General features: G+C 41.5%; 1 protein-coding gene across 1 annotated transcript in view; it reads right to left on the bottom strand.

The window, feature by feature from the left end:
- Positions 1–1,664: 1,664 nt before the first annotated feature.
- The window catches only part of PFDN1 (prefoldin subunit 1), a 68,851-nt gene continuing 46,471 nt past the window's right edge, over positions 1,665–24,044 (bottom strand). Inside the window, exon 4 of the mRNA XM_055332478.1 lies at positions 1,665–2,084. Within this exon, the coding sequence (XP_055188453.1) occupies positions 2,001–2,084 (84 nt within the window). The 3' untranslated portion in view covers positions 1,665–2,000. The remainder of the gene's footprint in view (positions 2,085–24,044) is intronic.

Genomic DNA, 24,044 nt, shown 5'->3' with positions numbered 1-24,044 from the left:
CTGGGCCCATCCACCTGCCTCACAGCATGCTGGACTGCACTCTGTTGCTGCTGTCTCTGGGACATGCTCACTTGACCAGCTCGGCCTTCCTGTCCTACCAGTTCGGCCACCACCTTCAACAGGTGTGCCTGCCCCATCTCTTCTGATTGCTGAAATAAATGAAAATGATTAGCTCTGCACAGATACTTCTACCTTCGACACAGTGGGATTCTAGATTAGCAGGGATTGTGCTGCGTTTAATTCAGTGACTGTCTTTTTAATGTTCAAAATCCATTTCTTATTGGCCTTTCACAAATGTGCTAAATGACTTATTTTTTTGGCCAAAGGCTTAGCTATAAAATATATATTTATAAGATTATACGTTCACGGTAGTGACATAATGTAATACCACTGAATGATTTATTTGCTTACACCCTGTATGTTTCAATAAATTTGTCTGAACCTCAACTGTTTGAATTATTCCAGACAGAACATAAGGCTTGGGTTTCTCCACCAGGAACCACTGTTCAGTATTAGGAGGAGGGGTCTACTTACCTTTTCGTTCTACTGTGGGTCAGCGCTATGAGGAAGGCAGATTCTAAGGAGCCCTCAATAGGCTAGCAGTTGCTGAAGGTGCTGGTGCTTTTACCCAGAGCCTAGGAAAGGACCTCTAAGTAACTGTGGGCTGCTCCACAGACTGGCCTGGGGCCAGAACCGAGGCCTTCTTTTCTGCTGCCCTCTGCCCCCTACACACACACGAGAGAGAGAGAGAGAGAGAGAGAGAGAGGAGAGAGAGGAGAGAGAGGAGAGAGAGAGGAGAGCTATCCTAATTCAAGCCTGCCAGCCAGCCAGGCCACCTATCTCAGATTTGGCCACAGGGTGGCGCCGAGCCACCATAACAGAGTCAGATTTCCTGTCAGTGGGCTGGCTCTACCAGCCTGGGAGGCTGTAGTCAGCAGCTCTCTGCCCACTTAAAATGTGAAGCGGTGATGGGCCCATAAACATTTACCAATTCTTTTTAAAAGAGATCCGTATTTTATCCATCACCTGCTTCCATGGAGTAATTGGTCCCACAATAGCTGATTTCAAGCTACCAAGATGATGTTTCTGAACGCAGAGTTGGGAAGAAAAAGCAGAAGAGTGCTCCATTATGTAGTATTTCCATGATTCAGATACAGTAGTCTTAACATCATAAACATAAATAATGACCAGATTTAGTAATGAGGAATGGGTATATTCTGAATATTTATGATCCTTATTATAATTTAATTGTATATTTACCTAACTTAATTTTTAATAATTGGCTCTCACGAACCAGTAAAAGCCAGCGCCAGTACACCACTATCCCTAAGCCTCTAAGAAGGCCTTAGGATTGTAGTGTCCACTTCTATGACACTCGCCAAAGAGTCAGCCATGGATGTGCTGCTGCTTTATTACTGCATTTTCTTGAACATTTGCAACATGCCACCAAGGTTACTTAAATTCAGCTATCCCCCCTGGTCTTCCTTCTTATTTGCATGGAGGCTCAGAGGTGAGGGGTTTTACTCAAAGGAACAGAAAGGGACAAAAGCAGCAGCAAAGGCTTAAATAAAGAGGTCAGGGAGGAGTTGAGGTTGAAAGCCTCTACCTCTCTGGCCCTTGGTTCTCATCCTTCAGCTCAAGAAAGGCAGACTTCGTAGAGTGGCTGGGGGAACACATGCCTTTTATTGGTCTAAGGAGCATAACTAGTTCATAGGCTTGGGCAGAGCTCCCCTATCTGAATGGCTCCCATCTCCCTCTCCTGGGAGTTTGTGACTCACCCCCAGGGAGAAAAGTGTTCTGGACAGGGGTAGCAGACAGAGCCAGGATAAAAAATACAGAACTGGGGTCTGAAAGGGTATCATGGTGAATTAGAAAACACAGGGTTATGAGATCATCCAAATAAAAAGTCCACCCGGGCAGAAGAGAAGTTTCTCCACGTGGGCCCCCCACCTGCCCTTGCCAGGAATGGGAGGGGGCAGGAAGCTTCGGCTGGAGATTTCCTACTGTGCCCTTCGTGCCATCAGCATCTCCCGGATGTTGTCCTCAGCTTCCTTCACACTTCGCTCCAGGTAGGATTTTTTCTGCTGCAATATGAAAAAGAAACCAGAATTAGGGAGTATGGATCAGGTTCACAGATGCAGCTTTTATGTCCAATGGTAACGGCTTGTCTTCTCTGATCAGTGACTTCCAGTACATATTGTCTACTGGGGCCAGATACATACACACCTGCCCAGAGTGCTCCCCTCATGCCATCCAGGCCTGAGAGGGGGAGAAGGAAAAGGTTATTTGGTGCAGGAAGCAGAAGTGCTCTTTGGAAGGCAGCTGTGCTCTTCCCTTAGGAGGAAGTGGACTCAAAACAGGCATCTCAGTACATGAAGTTATACCAGACAAAGGCCAGGAAATTACAGTACAAAGGTTTGGCCTCGTAACAGACTGTCTCTCAAGGTTTTCCATGCCCTGGGCCCGGTGCCTGTAGCTGCCACTGCTGCAGAATGGACAGGGGGGTACCAGAGGGTTCTGCTTTGTCCAGTGAGAGGACACGCTGCATGAGTGCTAAGAAGTTTTATCACACATCTCATCAAGGCAGATGAGTCAGGATGAAATCTGCTTTTCTAATGAAACTGCTGCCTGCCAGAAATCCAGGACAGTGACACACTGAGTAAAACAGACCTTTTGGAAGTTTACCTCCTACCCCATCTGGGTCCTAAATTAAAAATCTCAACTTACACAAAGAACTTTACTTCAGGAGCCACATCTGGGCCAGGATTACAAAAGATTAGTCAAAGGAAATGATGTCTGTACGTTATTTGTCCTGTGGTCGGTCAAAAAGTATGGTGGCTTCACCACTAGTCCCTGCCCCAAGGACATAGTTGTGGCTGCATTCCCACTTAAAAGACATGAAATGAGGCTTCCTTTTTGAGGAATACTCAAAATAGTCCCCTCTCTATAGGTACATGTGACTGGGCACCACTGGAGTCTGCCAATAACACACCCCGATCTAAGCAGCTAGGGTATAGGCCATTCCCTTCTCTCACTCACCCCTATACCTCTTACCCTGGTGGCTGTGAGTTCACTCTGACCACTAAAGTGCACAGATGACCTGGAAAACCAGGGAAAGATTGGGTCAGAGAACAGGTGAGCAGCCTGGCCTGACAGGCTGTCCTTAGGAACTGATGCCCAACCAAACCACTGTGGCAGGAAAATAGAAATGGAGGCCTTCACCATTAAAATCTCTGGTGTTCTTCTATAGATCCTTGTGTCTAACTTTTCCCACTCTGTCCAAATTTTTTTTTCCAAGATTTTATTTGAGACAGAATGAGCAAGAGGGGGAGGGGCAGAGGGAGAAACAGACTTCCTGTTAAGCTTGGAGCCCAAGATCATGACCTTAGCTGAAGGCAGATGCTTTAATTGAGCCACTCAGGTATCCCCAGATATTTATTAAATGATACATTTGGAAACTTTTTCCTATATGCTCCAATGCTGTGACATCAGTATCCGTTATGTGAACCTCTGATTCCTGTTGGTCTTCTAACTTCAAATTTACTGAAGGCTAGAAAAGGCTCTATCTTCTTTACTCGTTTCCCATGTGTCCAACTTGCACACAATTCCTTACAAAACAACAGGCGCTCCACAAAAATTCATACTGACCACAAACATATACTGTTGCTAAGGAATTTATTATGTTGCTAAACCCGATACAGTGCTATCACTGTGATATCAGCTATTACTGTGATATCAGAAAGGGAACTTTACATGTGGTGACTTAAAGAGAGAAATACTAATAACTCCTGACACACCACTGAAGAATGTACATGTACTGGGTGTTGCACAGAAGGGGAGCAGAGCAAATAGCGAGTGCCATGTACCATCTGGGCACCTTTCCAGCTCTGTGTGAATCTGAGGAGAAGGCCAGTGGGGCAAGAGGAGCTGTGCTCCCACAGCATCAGCTGGCGCTCAGGGACACAAGTCCTCTGCAATTCCATCTCTGCCAACTTGCTGCCTCAGTTGTCGAAACAGTAAACTTGGAACATCAGCTGGAGCTTTTCTACCTACTACATGGGCCTCTGGACAAATTCAGATCATAATTCTTATCTTTAAAATTCGTCATTCTGGGGATCCCTGGGTGGCTCAGTGGTTTAGCGCCTGCCTTTGGCCCAGGGCACGATCCTGGAGTCCAGGGATCGAGTCCCACGTCAGGCTCCCGGCATGGAGCCTGCTTCTCCCTCTGCCTGTGTCTCTGCCTCTCTATCGTAAATAAATAAATAAATCTTTAAAAAAAAAAATTCGTCATTCTCTGCTCTTCTATCTTCCAGTTTCAGTTTTGTGATTTTTTTCCATGATTTTTACCACTGCCTAACCTAAACTCTTCAAGTTTAAAAAAATAATGCAAAATAAACCTATCTTTCAATTTTTAATTAGCTTAGTAAACTTCCTGCACATTAAAATTTTCATTTCATCCTAATAGGTGGGTGGGTCATCTCTTGCACAAAAGGATCTGTTTTGTTTTTTTTTTTAAGATTTTATTTATTTATTCATGAGAGGCAGTGCAAGAGAGGCAGAGACACAGGCAGAGGGAGAAGCCGGCTCCTCGCAGGGAGCCCAATGTGGGACTTGATCCTGGGTCTTCCAGGGTCACACCCTGGGCTGGAGGCGGTGCTAAACCACTGAGCCACCGGGACTGCCCAAAAGAACCTGTTTTCTAACGTTTTCAATAGTTCCTGTCTCATCTTCAAACACACCTAAGCCAAGAAGGCCTTCATAATCAAACCTGAATCAGAGTATATGATATGCACTGAATGGTCTCTCACTAAAAGACATGTTGAAGTCCCAACTCACCACCACCACCACCACCACCACCACCACCTGTGAATGTGTCTTTATTTGAAAATAGGGTCTTCACAGAAGTAACCAAGTTAAAATGAGGTCATACTGAGTTGGGATGGGTCCTAAATCTAATGATTAGTGTCCTTATAAGGCTATGGAAGGGACACAGACACAGAATGCCATCCCTTGATGGAGACAAAGGAAGGATCAATCTATAAGCCAAGGAAGACTAAGAGTGGTTGGCAACCACCACAAGCTAGGAAGAGGAAACAAGGATTTTTCCCCAGAGGCTTCAGAGGGACTGTGGCCCCATGACACCTTGATTTTGTTCTAAAACATACGAGAATAATTTTCTGTTATTTTTAACTTTTTTTAATTTTCTGTTATTTTAAACCAACCAATATGTAGTAATTTGTCAAGCAGTCCTACAAAACCAGGAAGTGAGGGATGTCCCAGAGACACAATCTACCCAAAGTTCTTCTGTACCCACGCTGAATCACAGAGGTCTGGGTAAGGATTCCTTTAGGTTGATATACTACGACCTGGACTTCGCCCCAGAAAATTGTGGTACAAGGATTCCAAATACAAACAAGACTGTCAGAAAGGATGCAGAAAATTAAAGACCAATGATTAAATCAAATTTTTCTTTCTTGAATTTCCACACTTTTTTCCCTAAAACTACTAGTCAAATCAGAAATTCTGTGGACCTGTCTTCCCCATTTCTGTAAATGACAACTCCATTCTTGCAAATGCTTAAAACCTTTGGTGTCATTTTTGAATCTTCTTTTATATCTGACATCCAATCAACCAACAAATCCTATGAGCACTACTCTCAATATGTATCCAGAATCTGACCTTAATGTATAGATAGCCTCCTAAGTGGTCTCCTTTCATCTGTCTTTTGATCCCTATTAGTTTCTTCTCCACACAGTGCCCAGAGTCCTCTGTTAACATTTTAAACCCTCCAATGGTTGCCCATTTCAAAATAAAAGGCAAAAAACCTTTTCAAAAAGCCATGTTTAGTCTCCTTCTCACTCTGACCTCAATTCCCTGTCACCCACTCGGTTTCAGCCACACTGGCCTGCACCTTCGACTCTGAGCTGCCCCTCCAACCCACCAGCCATGCTCCTGCTTGGCTTTGGCCCTTTGGCTCTTTTAGGAATACTCTTCCTCACATATCCACACTTGCTCACTTGCTTCCTTCAGGCCTTTCTCAAATGCCATCTCATGAATATATGACAGCTCCATGCTCCCTATTCTCACCCTGATTTGCCTATACAGCACCTGTCGGCACTGGAAGTGGCAGTATTTGTCCATCTTCCCTTACAAGAAAGAGAAGTCCACGAGGGCAAGGCTTTGTTCTGTTTGCTGATACTCCACTGTCTAGAAAAATGGCTGATACATGAGAGGAACTCAATACCTGCTGAATAAAAGTGCATTTATTATGAGCAATGATGACTTACTGATGTACCTGCATGCATGCTGCTGCCTTTTATATGTGCCATTCACGTTTATAACGTGAATGAATGAGACATATCAACAGAGCAAGCAAAGGCAGAACATGACTGTCTCCTTCAAGATGGTTTTCAATTTGGGGCACTGCCTGCAAACCTCTGCCCCCAGGTAAACATAGGTCTAAAACTCAACCGTCACTGATGTCCCTGGGAAAATTAGAGACTTGCTTCCACAAACAGAACAGGCCCTAAGGGTCAAGCCCTTTATTAGATCAACTTGTAAAATTATAAAACAAACTATCCCCATTTCCCATGTCTTGGAGTTGGAAATCCTTGAGAAAGTGCTTGGAGACTGACCAGGGCTACTGTGAACTACAAGGGGATTATGGCTGCTGTGTAAACTCCAGAAAGCCTTTCAAACCCACACCTTCCAGCAGGAGTCCCAGGAACGCATTTGCTGGCCTCACTGCAGCATTCTTTCTGTCTTGCTGAGCAATCTCCCTCAGAACCTTTTTCCTAGGAAATTCTCTAGTGAAATCAAACCACAGAGCTCTGAGTGCAGTGACATTCTTGTGGGCCGTGCTCTATAGTTAAATTCTGAGATTTCCTGTGGGGCTCACCATGGCCAGGGAAATGACATTGCTGGAGTTATTGCTCATCCCCCTGAGGTTCTTCTTTCTGGAAGTCAGTCTGAGGAGCCAGTGTTCCATTTATAACCTTCCATGAAGGAAAGAGGTTCAAGTCTTTACAACTCTTCTGACATGACATAATCTCTCAGACCCTTGAGGGTAATTCATCTTGTGATGCTATCTTATTGACTTTTTTCCCTTAGGGACTTTGTTTCCCCTTTCTCTAATATTTTTCCTCTCTGCCATTTCTTAGGGTATAGAAAGCAGTTTTCCTCTCTCATCCTCTACTCCCCATCTGTAAAATGAGGATTTAGACAGTACCAGTATCCCTACTCCCCCATTAGTCACAGAGCTTTTACTTCAAATGAACTCATCTCAAAGACAAAACGTAAGATGGGTAAAATAGAGCTGGGATAAGGGACAGGGGAGATATGGTGGATAAAAGCAGACCTTGTGGCTTGTCCCATGCCTCTAATCCAGGCTACAGGGGCAGTAAAAATGGGCATCTTGATTCCCTTCTGCTCCTGATATTCTATGAGATCATTCAGAGACCCTCTGTTCTGAGTCCCATGTTTCAGATCCTGAGAATGACCTACCCTGACCACACACTTCTCCCTTATGCTGAATCCATGGCTGCCAGCTTCTGCAGGCCACTGCCAACTTCAAACTCTACTAATTAATCAAAAAAATGTGAAGCAAAGGCCACCTTCTCATTGTTGCACCCATGACTCCCAAATTAGAAACCCAGAGCCTCACTCTCATGCTCTCTCAGTTTGCAGAACTCTAAAATGGCCGGAGGATGCCAGCTGCCCACACTGGGGAAGTTTAGTAAGAGGCCAAGAATTCAGCGAAGGCTGAGAAGGCATGTCTTGGCAGATGGAGGTAAAATGTGACAAAGGCACAGAAACAAAAGGAGGAAGAGAAAATAAGAAAGGCAACGAGACAGGATCAGAGAAGTCAGGAAGGGAAATGAGACCAAGGTGGCAGAGCTGTAGCAAGCAGGAGTACTGCAGAGCTCTGAAAGTGCAAGTGAATGGGTGAGGAGCACTCACCAGAGGCGGGAAAGACAGGCCTTGCCTGACCGGGAACTGAAAGCTGAGAGACTGATCCACAGACACATGTGTACTTGGGAACTCATTGGAGTACATTCACTGCACCATTAATGACACAACTAGGCAATAAGGGAACTTATGAACTATAACTTAAGACTGGGAGACAAGCTCAAGGAATGAGAAAGCAGTTTTAGCCATTGACCTGGGAGAATATAAGAGAAATAAATCTAAGGAGTAACTGTCTCTGCAATTTTCATTAACTGCTTTCAAAAGTTCCTCTGCTAAAAGATGTGGTTCAGCTAGACACTGAACCTAGAAAAACTGAACAGTTTTTCTCCCAGGTGTTCTCTTCCCTGCAAAGAGACTCTGACATTGCTACTGTGTGGGGCCAGAATCCCAAATCCCACCTGTGATTGCATGCTTAATCTACCCAAGACAAACCTCGACACGACTCAACACCTTATGGCAGAAATACACTGAAGGCAGCCTGGGTGGCTCAGCGGTTTAACACCGCCTTTAGCCCAGGGCGTGATCCCGGAGACCAGGGGGAATCGAGTCCCACTGTCAGGTTCCCTGCACAGAGCCTGTTTCTCCCTCTGCCTGTGTCTCTGCTCCCCACACCCCCTCTCTGTATCTCATGAATAAATAAGTAAAATTAAAAAAAAAAAAAGAAAGAAATTAACTGAAGGAAAGGGTAGGGAAAGAAGGATTCTTACTTCTTCCCTGCAGTCCCCCTATGCTTTGGGTGATCAATACCAGTGTTGCCCTCCCTAACACATCAGCTTCATTTAAGTCCCAGAGAAAGCCCAGCCCAACAGACAATCCAGGAAAAAAGTAGAAAGAAAACTCCTATGTAAGTGCAGAACCAGCAGGGGCAACTGTTTCAAGGCACATGGCACTGATGAGGCTACATCCAAAGCATCACTACATTTTGGGGCACCAGGATTAAAAGGGATGAGACATGCCAATACATCATGTCAAGTGATAAGCAGTTGAAGTAGTTAGAGACATGTGGCTCAGAATAGATTAAGAGGAGAAGGAACCTGACCACCATCTTAAATATCTTAATGCAATGGCTCTTAAAATGTGGTCCCTGGAATTTTTCCAGCATCAGCAACTCCTGGGAACTTGTGCAAAAAGCATAATCTCATGCCCTAACCCAGATGCACTGAATCAAAAAATTCTAGAGATGGGGCCCAGCAATCTGTGTTTTTAAGCCCTCCAGGTGATTCTGAGGCACACTTAAGTTTGAGAACCAATGTTCAAAAGTGAGAGTCAGCAAACTGGACTTTTTCTATAAAGGGCCAGATAGTCAATATCTTTGTAGTCTCTGTCACAGCCAACTACTCAACTCTATCACCATAGCATAAAAGCTGCCATAGACAATGTGTAAACTATGCATGCAGTATAAACAAATGAGGATAACAGCTATGTTCTAAAAACATAAAAACAAGCAGCAAGCTGGATCTGGCCAGTAAGCTATAGTCTGTCAGTCTCTGTTCTTAAGAAAAAAAAGTGAGTCTTAGATCCCTGGGTGGCTTAGTCGGTTAAGTATCTGCCTTCGGCTCAGGTCATGATTCCAGGGTCCTGGGATCAAGGCCCGATCAAGCTCCCTGCTCAGTGGGGCGCCTGCTTCTCCCTCTTCCTCTGCCCCTCATCCTGTTCATTCATGCTTGCTCGCTCACACACTCTCTCTCAAAATCTTAAAAAAAAAAAAAAAAAAAAAAGTCTTAAAAGAAATGATTCCAACAGGTAGAGATTTCAGAGATGTTTAACTTTCGATGAAAGCTACCTAATAAAAGCCCAAATTTCCATCTATCCATCCATCCATCCATCCATTCAGCCTAGTGCCAAACCATTTTCTTTTTTCCTTCAAAATTCTGGTCCTTGAAGTTTGTGGCATCATGCCTTATCATCATCCTCTCCCCACCTTCCTGTTACTGCAATCTATAATTTCCGGAATACTGTCCTTCATTCACTAATGGCTCACTGTCTTCCTTTCCACCACTGCTGCACCACTCAAAGTGCCTCCAACAAGAATGCAGATGATCCATCCAATATCATGACGTCCCATCCCCTTGCAATTTTTACTTCACTCCACCTCAGCCACCTGCCCACAGTCATACCCTAGGTACCATGTCATCACCATCAACTGTGCCATCTCCAAAATTTCAGGTTCACCACCACTACTTTGTATTTTTCCAGCCTGCTTTATCTGAAAACTCAATTCCAGCACTTTTTTTTTTTAAGGTTTTATTTATTTGACAAAGAGAGAAAGGAGAGAGGGAGCACAGCAGGGGGAGTGGCAGGCAGAGGGAAAGGGAGAAGCAGGCTCCCCATCAAGCAGAGAGACCAACATGGGGCTTGATCCCTAGGACCCAGGGATCATGACCTGAGCTGAAAGCAGAGGCTTATATTAACCCCTTACAAACATCCTTTTCTTCTTTGCTCTGCTCTCCCTCTGTTGCACCTGCCTGGCAAATGCCAACCCAAGTTAAACCCAACCCTTTGCCTACTCCATGATTGTACCTACATGTTGCTAGAGAAGAACACTTAAATGCACAGAATGGTTTCACTTTAAATTCAGGACCATGAATCTCAAATGAGCACTCAACATTGTCCTACTATCCCATTAAACTACTTTAATAAGGTCACTTGTGTATTCTCCAAAATAACTATTTCATACTTTATCTTGTCTCCTCAAATCTCCTATACTCACTCTCTCCTCCCCTCTCCATCTCAGGTCACTGAGAAAATACAAGCAATCTCATGAGAATTCACTCTTCCCCCTGCTACCACATCTACTACCTGACCCACACCTATACATATATCCTCTTCTCTCCCCTGTGTTAAAATGCATAGTGTCCCTGCTTCTGTCAGAACACAACCCTTCCACTTGGGCACTGGTTCAATCTCCACTCACCCTCTCAAAACTCACTGCTGCAGTAAGCCTTTTCCTTTTTTCCTAATTTTCAATTTCTCTTTCTCTGCAAAATCTTTCTTGTTGAGGCAGATTATTTTAAAAACACTTTCGTGTACTCACATTCCCTGCAGGTACTCTCCCCTTTATCTCCTTCCCTTCTTAGCACAATTTCTTGAACCAAGCATTTTAGTAGCTCCCTCCACTTCCTTACCTCCCATTTGCTCCCCAGATGTCTCCAATCTTCAATTACTAGTGTGCTTATTTTTTATAGACTAGAGGAATCTGTTACAATCTTCTTGTAACTCTGGGACTCTCTCAGCCAAATACTCTCTCTACAAGCCTTCCAAATGAGCAAATAGGTAAGTTTTACTACTTCAGGGTGCCTTTCTTTAGTTTGCCCTAGTCTTACAAGAGCTAGAGAATCCAATCAACAGTATGTACAGTGGAGTTTGGCCTGCAGGCATGATAAGAGTAGGTGGAAAAGGGTGTGCCTTCTCAGAGAGGAAGTAAGGGCAACACCTCAAATTCTTGGAAGTGGAGGTGCGCCTGACTCAACTGTGAGGGCAAGACTACAGGGAGGTACGTGAGGCAACCACCTGAAGTCATTTCAGTGCTACTCTCTGCTCCAAGCAAATCAAGAATTTCAATTTTCTTGCAACTTAACAACAAAAAGATAACAGGATTAAAAAATGGGTAAAGGACTTAAAAGGACATTTCTCAAAAAATATATATATATATAAATGTTCAATAAGCACAACAAAAGATGTTCAACCTTATTCGTCCTTTGGGAAATGCAAATAAAAACCACAATGAGGGGTGCCTGGGCAGCTCAGGTGGATGAGTGTCAAGCTCTTGGTTTTAACTCAGATCATGATCTTTGGTCATGAGATCAGGCCCCTCATGAGCTTGGCACTCAGGCCAGAGTCTGCTTGAGAATTCTTTCCCCATCCACCTCCTCTCTGCTTCCCCAACTCCTGTTTGTAGTGTGTGCTCTTGCACTCTCTCTCTCCCTCAAATAAATAAATAAAAATCAAAAAAATCAAAAACTTAAAAAACCCCACGAGACACTACTTTGTACCTACCAGGATGACTATAATCAAAACCAGAAAATAAGTACTGAAAACGATGTGGAGATATCAGAACTCTCATATACTGCTGGTGGGAATGTAAAATGATGCAGCTGCTATGGAAAACAGTTCGGCCATTCCTTAAGAAGTCAGAAGCTAAAACTGTCACATGACCCAGCAATTCCACTCCTAGGTGTATACTCAAGAGAAATGAAAACAGGTGTCCAAACAAAACTTCTGAATGTTCATAGCAGCACTTTTCACAATAGCCCAAAAATGGAAACAACAAAGTGTGATATACTCCTACAAGGGAATGCTTACTGTTCAGCCATAAAAAGGAATGAAGTTCTGACTCATGCTACAACATGGATAAACCTTGACAACATGGAACTAAGTGAGAGAAGCCAGATACTAAAATCCACACACTGTATGATCCATTTATATGAATATAATAATAGGCAAATCTATACAGACAACAGATAAGACTGCTGGGTGCTGGAGGAGAGGGAAAATGGCCCATGACCATGGGTAAGGGTTTCTTTTGGGGGGTGATGAAATGTTCTAGAATCAGAGAGTGAAGATGGTTGCACAATATTGCAATTTTATGTTACATGAACTTTACCTCAATTAAAAAGAAATTCCCAGTCTTCTCAAAATGCTGAACCAAGAAGAAAAGACAGGGCATAAAAGCCCTGTGTTTAAAAACAAGCATGGTGGAGTGCCTGCATTGCGCAGTCAGTTAAGCCTCCAACTTTTGGTTTTGGCTTAAGTAGTGATCTCAGAGTCTTGAGATTGAGCCCCGAGTTGAGCCCCATGTCAGGCTCTGCGCTCAGCATAGAGTCTGCTTGTCATTCTTTCCCCCTCTCCCTATGGCCCCTTCTGGTCATGCTCTCTCTTTCTCTAAAACAACTAAATAAATCTTAAAAACAGGCATAGCAAGGCAAGTTCCTAATGAATTACTTTCACAACAAATCAGTCTTTGCTCTACCCAAAAACTTAAGAGAATCACACACAAACGGGCCAAGGTAAAATAAACTGATGTATTAATTTCTGAAAACTAACTTTAATGTTATCATAAGTGTAAGCACTAAATATTTAGATTAATGAGTTAATTAAGTACTTTGGGAGAACTAATGAACAAACAAGGGTAAGGAAACTTCTATGTGCTCACATTACTACTTTCCAATTGAGGAACATATTTATACAACTAAAAAAATAGAGATATGGCAACCGGAAACCCATAAAAGGAATGGGAACAGTGAAAACAAGCAAGAGCTCAAAGCTACCACAAGCACAGATTGATGACTCATAGGCACCTCCCTTTGCTGATTTGTCTAGGTCAGCAGAGGGCAGAACTGGAGAACTACAAATATACAGTATCAAAGAGCTATTTATAAAGCTTTCCCCCCCAAATGTGCTTTCTTTTCATTAAGAAAGAGAAAAGGAAAAATAATAGTTATACCTCTCAGTATCACCAAAGATTACTACGGTTCTCAAACTCTAAGCTAAACCTCTAGGTCAAACAACCTAGAGTCTTTGCTCACATTGCTTGCAGTACTCTAAAGGGCACCAGGAGGTAGCTCACATCACCCAGTGACACTTCTCCATCTGGGGTGATCCAGGAGCTCATACCATGATGAAATTACTCTACAGACCAGACGTCACAGCTGCCACTTGTCCCAACTCTACACACACCCAAGTTACCATGGAACTGGTACAAACAGAATGGAGTTTAATATGCTATTAGCTCTGATCTAAGTAGCTGACATAACACCAATTAAATTTATAATGACACTGGAATAATAAAAGAGCACTTGGCACACTTCTTCGCAAACATGATTCAAAGGGTGGTTTTCATTTAGCCCTTTCTTCAATTTCCAGATGCTAGATCACTTAGGAGCCACTTACAATCTTTCTATTCAAAGAGTTGGTGTTTAGGAGGGTTATCATTTCATAAGAAAAGGACTACTAACTTATAAGACCCAGCTACTAGGAATATTCAACTATAGTACAGCAACCTCCATTTCTTTCAGGGTAAAGTGATTATTGTGGTTGGAATCTAGAATCTTGGGTTCCTACTCATCTTCTTCTCTTTCCTTGATTCTAGTTCTGGCTCTATGAAGAATATCTGATCTCTACTTTTAAAACACAGGAAGAGGCCATGAAATTCATGAGATGGCTTCACCAAGGAATCCATGGCTATTAGGAAATAAGAGCAGCAGAGCAGCAGACATCACTAATCTGCTGGCACTTGCATCCTTGAGCCCCTCAACTAGCCCTACCGATGGTTGTATTTATGCTATGCATGGAAGAAGTCACTGGGCCCTCTGGGCACACTGACATGATATATACTGAAGCTATAGATAATGGGTCCTTTGCTCTTATGGAATACCCTAGAGTAATTTATTTTTTTTTAATTTTTTTTTTATTTATTTATGATAGTCACAGAGAGAGAGAGAGAGAGAGAGAGAGAGAGAGAGAGAGAGAGAGGCAGAGACATAGGCAGAGGGAGAAGCAGGCTCCATGCACCGGGAGCCCGACGTGGGATTCGATCCCGGGTCTCCAGGATCGCGCCCTGGGCCAAAGGCAGGCGCCAAACCTCTGCGCCACCCAGGGATCCCTCCCTAGAGTAATTTAAATGAGTGAACTACATATATTAGTGTGGGGAGAACTTAAAAAAAGTTACTGAAAGATACGAACACTATGATGTTATTTGTTAAATATAAGATGCCAAAAAACATTGAACGGAAAGATACATACAAAAAACTGGACAGTAGTTACTTCTGGTGAATGGGAAGAAAACTGAGGTGGGCTTAGAAAGGAAGTTACAAAGGAGATGTCAATTTCATTAGTATTATTTTTGTAAAATAATAATGAAAAAGTAAATATTACAAAATATTAACATTAATCCTGGGTAGTGAACAGGTGTTCATTAAGTTAGCTTTGTATATTTATCTTCAATTTTTTTCCAAATTTAAAAAAACACTTTATCTTATAAACATTTGGTGGCAATATGCTCAATAATAAGTCGCTCCTGAGCATCCATCATATGTAAACAACAAATCTTCTATTTATTGAGCATTTACTTGATAATAAATGCATAGTGTCAAATGATTTACATGTATAATGTTAAAAGGTAGGCATCTGGCGGGGGGGGGGGGGGGAGGGGGGCGGTGCCTGGCTGGCTCTGTTGGTAGAACATGAGACTCTTGATCTCAGGGTTGTGAGTTGTGAGTTCAAGCCCCACAGTGAGTACAGAGATTATTGCCGCTCCCTCCCTACAAAAGGTAGAAATTTTTAAAAGGAGAAATGCTTATCCTCCTCACCTCCAGTGTTCTCAGCTATAGCCCTGGCCTCAATTTACTCTCAGGAAGATTAGTGGATTTTCTGACCGGGGAAAAAAGTAATGTTGCTCAACCCCTTCTGCTCTGCCAGGATCTGCCTGCTTGCAACAGGTATGTATTTTCCTCATTTGTTTGACAGTCTCAGCGTGCCTCTGCAGCAAGTGACCCATGGTTGTCTCACAAATGCAGAGATTTGCTGGAGAAATTAATCTCATCAGTATGCCTAATTCTGGATCCATTCAGAAACTGCTGTTATTGCTGCATACTGAAGCCATATTCTTCAACATTATATTTAACTAATAGAGAAAAAATATATAAAAATTTTTATCTCGGCAGCCCTGGTGGCTCCGTGGTCTAGCGCCACCATCAGTCTGGGGCCTGATCCTGGAGACCTGGGATCAAGTCCCAAATAGGGCTCCCTGCATGGAGCCTGCTTCTCCCTCTGCCTATGTCTCTGCCTCTCTCTCCCCTCTCTCTCTCTCATGAATAAATAAAATCTTTAAAACAATTTTTTATCTCAATCTTTCAGTTGGTTCCATACTTAGGCAGATAAGAAAGGGATTACTTCCTCTCCCTCTCCATCAATACTGTTGTTGTTACCATTTTATAGAGGAATGGATTTAGGCTAAGTAATTTATCCAATGTGTAGTAAGCAGCAGGGTTGGAGTTCAAATTCATATTTGTCTGATTCCAGAGTTTACATCCTTAATTATTATGGGAGTTCAAATTCATATTTGTCTGATTCCAGAGTTTACATCCTTAATTATTATGTCAAGACATTATGCTGCACATATCCAAGTAAAGAAAAGCAATACCTACTACTTGCTAAAAATCTTCAGGATGAACTAAAAAAAATTCTAAAAGTTAAAACTTTTCTTAATATATACTGAAAGAGGGTAGGAAAGTGCACGTATTTATGTGTGTGCGTATGTGAGAATGTATATGGATAAAGTAGTCATTATAAAATCCCTTTAGGAAACTTTTAACCTTCAAAACTAGTAGGCATGTTTGTGTTCACCCATGTAAGGTCCCACCACCCTCAAATATGACTCAAGATACCACAGATGCACAGCAGGGCTGCTTATCTTCTTTGCTGTAAATGAACTGTGTTCAACCACTCCCCTGCAGTACACAGCACTCAGCTCTGAGCCTAACCTGATGTCAGCCTCTACCTCCTGCAACCCCTCCCCAAAGGAACAAACCTGCTTCCCTCAGCAGACCAGGTTTGCCCAACTCCAGAGTCAGTACTAGTTAAGAGAAGTCCACAAAGCATTTCTAACTCAAGTGTAGGTAAGCTGATAGCTCCAGCTGCCACCACAAAACCAAGGGCCTGAACAGCCTCCTAACTATGGAGGGAGTAAACCCCTTCTCAGCACAGGCTTGCCCACATGGGCACTCACTTAGTTCTTTGGACTCAACACTACACTCTGTCCACACCTCTGGAAAGAGCTTTACATCCAGCTACAGTGCTGATGGGCTTGGTCCATGAATCTCATTCATTCTTTCTCTAGCTGCCTTTTCTCCTTAGTTGATTAAATCCAGTTCTGTAACTTTAAATGACACCTAGAAACTGACAATTTTTAAATAATTCTCAATTGTATTTCACTAGCCTGGAGTACCAGATTCATATATCCAACTGTCTATTCAGTACCTCTACTTGGGTATCACAAACCAAACTTTCAATTTGCTTTTAAAATTACTTTTGAGGGATCCCTGGGTGGCGCAGCAGTTTGGCGCCTGCCTTTGGCCCAGGGCGCGATCCTGGCGACCCGGGATCGAATCCTACATCGGGCTCCCGATGCATGGAGCCTGCTTCTCTCTCTGCCCTCTCTCTCTCTCTCTCTCTCTCTCTCTGTGACTATCATAAATAAATTTAAAAAAAATAAAAATTAAAAAAAATTTAAAATTACTTTTGAAACATTAAGATCAAGTAGGAAAAATTGACTAATGAATGACCAATAGCATATCTGTTCCCATAAACATGTGGAATCTCTGTGAAACGCAGTATACACGGAATGCTGGGTGGAAATCACACTAAATGAATAGCATTGACAGTAGGAATAACCACTTGCCCAGAACAAGTAGTACTTACACAAAGTGAGGAGAAACAATGCAGATTTCATCCATTTTAGCCTTAACTCTTTTCTCTTAGACCTCTCTAGTCTCATTTCTCACCCCAGCCTCCTTTACCACTCTACTTCCAGACATTTGTCCCCACTATTTATTTGATCTGAAATGTTCTCCCCCCTGGCTCAGCCCTAATCAAGCAAAATTGTAACCTTCAAAGTCCAGGTGAAATGACCCCTCTCCCATGAGCCCATTCCAGATCTCTCCAAGAGGAAAATGAGTGATACATGTGGAAGGAAGGAGGGGCCAAAACTTTGAGTCGTCTCTTTCATCTCCACACCCAACTGTCTTTGGCTCTACCTTAAAATATATCCAGAGTCTGACCACCTCCACTGGCACTGCCCTGTCCAAGATACTATCAATCTCTCACCTGGATAATGTAACAGCCTTCTAATATATCTCCAAGTTTCCACCCTTCTCCTCTATATATATTTTTTTAAGATTTGTTTATTTATTTTGAGGGGGGCAGAGGGAGAGTATCCTAAGCAGACTCCTCACTGAGAACAGAGCCTGACACAATCTCAATCCCATGACCCAGAGATCATGACCTGAGCCAAAATCAAGAGTCTGACGTTTAACCAACTAAGTCACCTCTAATCTATTTTCAATATAGCATCCAGTCTGGTCCTGTTAAAGTATGAATCAGATCATGCAATTCATCTGTTCAAAACCATCTCCAAACTCCCAATTCCAAGGCCCTATGATATCTATTCCTCGTCTCTTCCCTGATTTCTTCTCTTAGTATTCTCTACCTCACTCAGCTCTAGATGAAATGGCCTCCTTGCTATTCTCCCAACTGGTCAACTGAAGTCTCACCTTCAGGTTTTTGTATTTGCTAGTCCCTTTGCTTGGAATCCTCTGCTCCCAGATGTATAGGGAGCTTGCTCCCTCACTCCCTTCAGGCTTCTGCTCAAATAACCTTATAAGAAAAACCTTCCCTGTCAACACTATATAAAATAGATTGTACACTCCCATCATTCTCGGTCTCCTTACTCCAAGATATTTTACTTTTAAGCATGCATAAATTATATTGTTTATTATATGCTGCCTTCTTCCATTCACCAGAATATAAGCTCCATTCCCATCAGAGCCTTTGCTAATTCTGTCTTCATTGCATGTAACAGTGCATGGCATATAGTGAATACAATCGACTGTATGTAAGTATGAAAGTAAGAACAAAAAGCCTCCACAGACATACCATGTGTAATCCGGACACTCAGCAAACATTTAATAATACTTTTAAAAAAATATGCATTGGGGCACCTGGGTGGCTCAGTCAGTTAAGCATCTGCTTTTGGCTCAGGTCATGATTCTGGGGTCCTGGGATTGAGTCCCACACCGGGCTCCTTGCAGGGAGTCTGCTTCTCCCTGCCTATGTCTCGGCCTACAATCAGAAGCTCCTTCTTTATATTTTTCTTCACCACTTATCTAAAGAAAGCACTCAGAGAGTATGCTTTAACGAAGGCTTTGAATTTGAACTCCAAAGAAAACCCAGTTTCCGAACAGAAAGTGAAGTTTCTCTTTACAAATTTCTGGAGCTAATTAAACTCAATCACAAATTACATGTTTTGAGATACTTTAAAGATTTAAAGTACTGCCAGGTATGTCACTCCACATGAATCACAAGGCTTTATCATATATATGACACAGATAATCCTGAAGATTTGTACATATTTGAAAAACCTTTAGTTCAATTAAAATAATGATTTCAGGACGCGTGGGTGGCTCAGTGGTTGAACGTCTGCCTTTGGCTCAGGGCATGATCCCTGGAATCGAGTGCCATATCAGCCTCCCCACAGGGAGCCTGGTTCTCCTTCTGCCTATGTCTCTGCCTCTGTGTCTCTCATGAATAAATAAATAAAATCTTTAAACAAAAATAAATAAATAAAATAAAATCATGATTTCATTAACTTAGGGAGTAGGGCAGGTTGGTGACTTAAAAAATGTCCAGAAGTAAGCATTCTCAAAACCTATAGTAAAGTGCTCAGATCCCAAAGCTTTAGGTAAACACCAGATCTACATTAATACAGGTTTCCCCAAGACATTTCTCCCCAAAGAATCTCCAATAAAACCAATCCATTTCTTTCTTTGGTGCTTAAAGCGGTCAGGTTCAGACCACCTCCCCCCCATTCCCAAAGAACAAAAAATTGCACAAAGGAACGGGTTCTGGGAACCATACTTCTGTGGCCATCTCACATGAAAGACATTTCCTCAACTACTGATGGTGGCCACCTCGCTCTAAATGGCATTTTGTAAATAGTAAAAAAACAAAAAAAAAAAAAAAAAAAAGGAACGGGTTCTGGATATGACTTCAGATACAAAAATCAGTAGGCAACCCAAGACTATAAAAATCAGTAATTCCTTTGGTGGTTCAACACAAACTGTAGAATGCCAAAAATATAACTGAAAAGTTGGTCCTAGTTTTCATATACTCCATCACTGGTGAATACATAGCAAGGGACAGGAAAGGCATTTAAATCATTCCCTCAATGATCAACAGGTTTACAAACAAGTACCAAATTGCTATCTCTACTTTATAGGAAGTTATTTCTATTATTAGAAAAAAGCAAAGGCAAAGGCAAGTCAAGAGCCGAATTCAAGTAGAGCTTCACATTGACACTGTGGGTTAAAACTGCACACGTATACTGCAGTCAAATGTGTGCAAATGTCATCAAACAACCTGACTCCCTGAACAAAGAGTTAGGAAAAAGGACTGAACATAAAGGTTTCTTTATTCTCACACTAACTCCCCCATCTATAATCACCATTTTCTCCCTCTCACCCTCTCTCATACACCAACTGCTTATTTCCACTGTCAAAAGCCACATTAAAAGACCACAATCACCTGATTAACCTCTAGCATAACTACTGATTGGAGCATGCTCTTTAAGCCCCCAAGCTCCGGCTCTACACTGCAAGTGGATGTGGGTGCGTGAGCCATTGGGGTTTGGGAAAAAGGAGAGCTCAAACAATGTTCTTGTTAGCACTTTAAACAAAAAAATCCATTCAATGGGAATGGCACCATGTTCCTTTTGCCCTTTCTCCCTAGGAACTAAATTAAACAGATTACAGATAGTGGCAAGAGCTGGCCTTAGAACAGCCTCCCCCTTATTTATTATTTTTAGCTATTTAGTCCGACAACGCCTGACAACTAAACATGCCTAGAATAGCTAAACGGAGGGGGGATTATCAGATACTACCAGCAAAAAAAACACTAGTCATCACTTCCTCCAACCCTAAGAAAGAATCATTTTCCATGTCTTTATAACATCATGCAGAGTTCGAACTTTTAGAGTCTCATATAAAAACAGTACATATAAAACATCAGTGGAAACCGATAATGCTTCCTGATCTGGAGGACTGTTCCACCCTCACATGTGTTTTCTTAAAAACAAAAGCAGAATAAAATGAACTAAGCTGTTTTACACAAAAGTTAGGAATAAAATGCATCTGTGTCCATTTTGGAAGAAGTCGCTTACAAGATAATTATGTACCCAAAAAGAATGGCTTCATATCATGAATAGTGAGGGAATTCAAATATTTTTATTATGCTGGTGACAAGTGAAAGATTTGTAAGCAAGACAAAATGAGGTAGGAGAAACTCTTCTAATTAATCAAAATTAGGAAGACAGCATATAAATGTTTGTTTATAAATGAACAAAATAATGTAGTGAAAATTCTGGAAAATGAGAAAAATGGTAAAGTAATAGAACTATCTGCACCAGCAGATTAAAACTCATAAAAATACAGCTTTATATTTAATAAGATAAAATGTCCAATACATGCAGGAATTTCTAATTTATGAATATTTTCTGAACATTTTTGCCACTATTCTAAGTATTATGTATTTTATAAGATAGTATAGGATAAAGCACTACAAATCAGTAAAATGCTATCTTCCTGGGTAATTTTAATTTATGTATGTGGAATTAATAATACAGCTCTATCCAAAAGTACCTCTAAAATAAGTGATGCCTAATATACTACCTTAAGCCATCACATGCACATCTGTGATTTCAGAAATTAAGCAACTACTACAAAGATATCAAGAGATGCTGTTACCTTTTATTACATTTTAAACGGCAAAGCTATGAGGAGACTACTTTTATTCTACCTTCAAAGAAAAGAATTTCAATTAACCTCTTAAATCAAATCTGGACATGACACTGGTTTTTGTTTTGTTTTGCCTCCTTCCATCTTTTTTTGTAAGGGGCATTTTTGCTCCTCAAGTGTCAATTCAGAAGAATACCAAAGTTGTAATGGTTCACTTAACAGAAGTGTAGGTATTTTCTAACCCAACCTCTCATCTTACAGATGAGGACACTGAAGCTTACAGCAAGGGCTACAATCCAGAACTCTTAACTCAGCAGAAGGTATTTAAATTAGGAATGTAGGGTAGGGTAATGAATGCTCTGTTGTAAATCTAGTACACTTGGAGAGCTCTACTTATGGTTCAAATATCAGTATGGATCTTGTTCTTTTGAGTAGACATGCAGAGTATGCTCATTAATACAGGTGTGGCCTGTCCACACGTATTAAACAACTCACTTCCTCTGGCCAGATCTATTACTTCAGGTTAGGGAAGACCTGTGGCTATAAGAAATGACCAGAGTCAGAATCTAGGGTAAAGAAAATGTGTATACTGATTAATTTCCCCTTACCATCTAGATACAAGAGCAGGGAGGCATGCAATAACGTGGAAGAAAATTCAAAGTCTACCTCATCAAACGAAATCATTCTTTAGTAGGCTGAAAGTGACTACAGGAACTCTCAGGCATTGGGGGGGGGGGGCGGATAAGGAGAAATATTCACAGGCACAGAGAAAAGTTAGATCATATAAAACACAAAGTAGTGAAACTTGAGGTCAGTCAGCAGCCCCTGAAGCATTCAAAGGCATAGTCTAGTGTGGGTATAGGCAAATATTCCAAGGAAATCAAGGCACCCTGGGAATGCATTCTAGAAGAAAGGATTTACAGATGCAAGATGCAGAAAGCTAAACTCAAATTTAACTGGAATGCAAATCCTTCTTTTACCTTAATCATGAAATGAAGATACACGTATCAGTGAATAGATGAAATGAGAGGGGTGTATGTGTAAGATACTTGTAATATATATTTTACAAATAAGAAAGGCTGTCTAGTTAACAGGGCAAATCTATTTGAAATGTTCACATCTAAGTTCTCATCAGAGCTGAAATATTTTTTTAAGTAAACTCTACCTCCAATACGGAGCTCAAACTGACAATCCTGAAATAGTTACATGTTATACCGACTGAGCCAGTCAGGCATCCCTGAGCTGAAATATTTCTAATAAGGAAGTGAAATATATTATATCACAGTTTACATTTGGATAAATATTAGCACTTGGATCATAACACATGTACAACTGACCAAAGTACTGAAAATATTGTAACAACCAATAAAGAATACTCAACCAGAAAAAGACCATATAGGGCTTTTTCAGACTCATGCCTATTCTTTAAAAGTCAAAGAGGAAGATTAGGCAGCTACATTGAGCCCCAAGACACCAGAACATAGAGAATATATATAGTTCACTATAAACTCTAGGGCTTCCAACCATCAGGCTCTTTTAGATTGAAGTCTTAAATAACTAAAAACTATTTTAAACATCCATTTTTACAAATGTTGAAATGCAAATGAACTCTATAAAGAGAAAAGTATTCATATGTGAAATCCCAAAGTATGGGACAGCAAGAGAAACATCACTCACAACTCTCCAAGTCAAAACATGAAAAGAGATGAATTTACTAACTTGGAATTACCTTTTTGAATTAAAAGAAAAAAAGAAAAAGCCACTCAGAGGGTCTAGTGACCTAGCTGAAAGTAGGACACCATCAAGCTAATTCTTAAAGTACGAACATTTTATACTTCAGTACTCAAATTCTCTTGGGTTAGAGTGAGGTCTCTGAAAAACAGCTCCCTTCAGCAAATGACTAAAAGATAAACCGTATCAACACTCTATGAGAACATCTTGACTTGTTAAGAATAAAAATGGACTGTATACAAAGATAAACTGTGGTAACTTTACATAATGGAACATATAATGGAATAGCAATGAAAATAAATCACAATATCAAGTAACATGGAGGTTACAAACACAATACTGAGTAAAAAGAAAGCAAAAAAAAATCTATATAGTGATTTTGTTCATATAAAGTGCAAAAACAAACCAGAGTAAATTACATTGTTTGGGGAAGTACAAATAGCTAGTAAAGCTATACTTAAAAAAAAGTAGGGGGCACTTGGGTGGCCCAGTCAGTTAAGTATCTGCCTTCAGCTCAGGTCATGATCCCAGGGTCCTGGGATAGAGCCCTGCATCAGGCTCCCTGCTCAGCGGAGAGCCTGCTTCCCCTCTCTCCTTCTGCCCCTCCCCCTGCTGGTACACTCCCTCTCACACTCCCTCTCAAATAAATAAAAATCTTAAAATTTAAGAAAAAAAAAAAAGGAAAAGAAAGAATACAATTGCATCAAGAACAGTTAGATACCTAGGAATAAACCTAATCAAAGAGGTAAAGACCTATACCCTGAATACATAACACTGATGAAAGAAATTAAAGATGACACAAAGAAACGGAAAGACATTCCATTCCATACTCATAGACTA

The sequence above is a fragment of the Nyctereutes procyonoides genome, unplaced genomic scaffold (genome assembly GCF_905146905.1).
Source record: "Nyctereutes procyonoides isolate TBG_1078 unplaced genomic scaffold, NYPRO_anot_genome, whole genome shotgun sequence".
NCBI classification, from domain to species: Eukaryota; Metazoa; Chordata; class Mammalia; order Carnivora; family Canidae; genus Nyctereutes; species Nyctereutes procyonoides.
The sequence above is the reverse complement of the archived record's forward strand: the minus strand, read 5'-3'. Positions and strand labels throughout refer to the sequence as shown.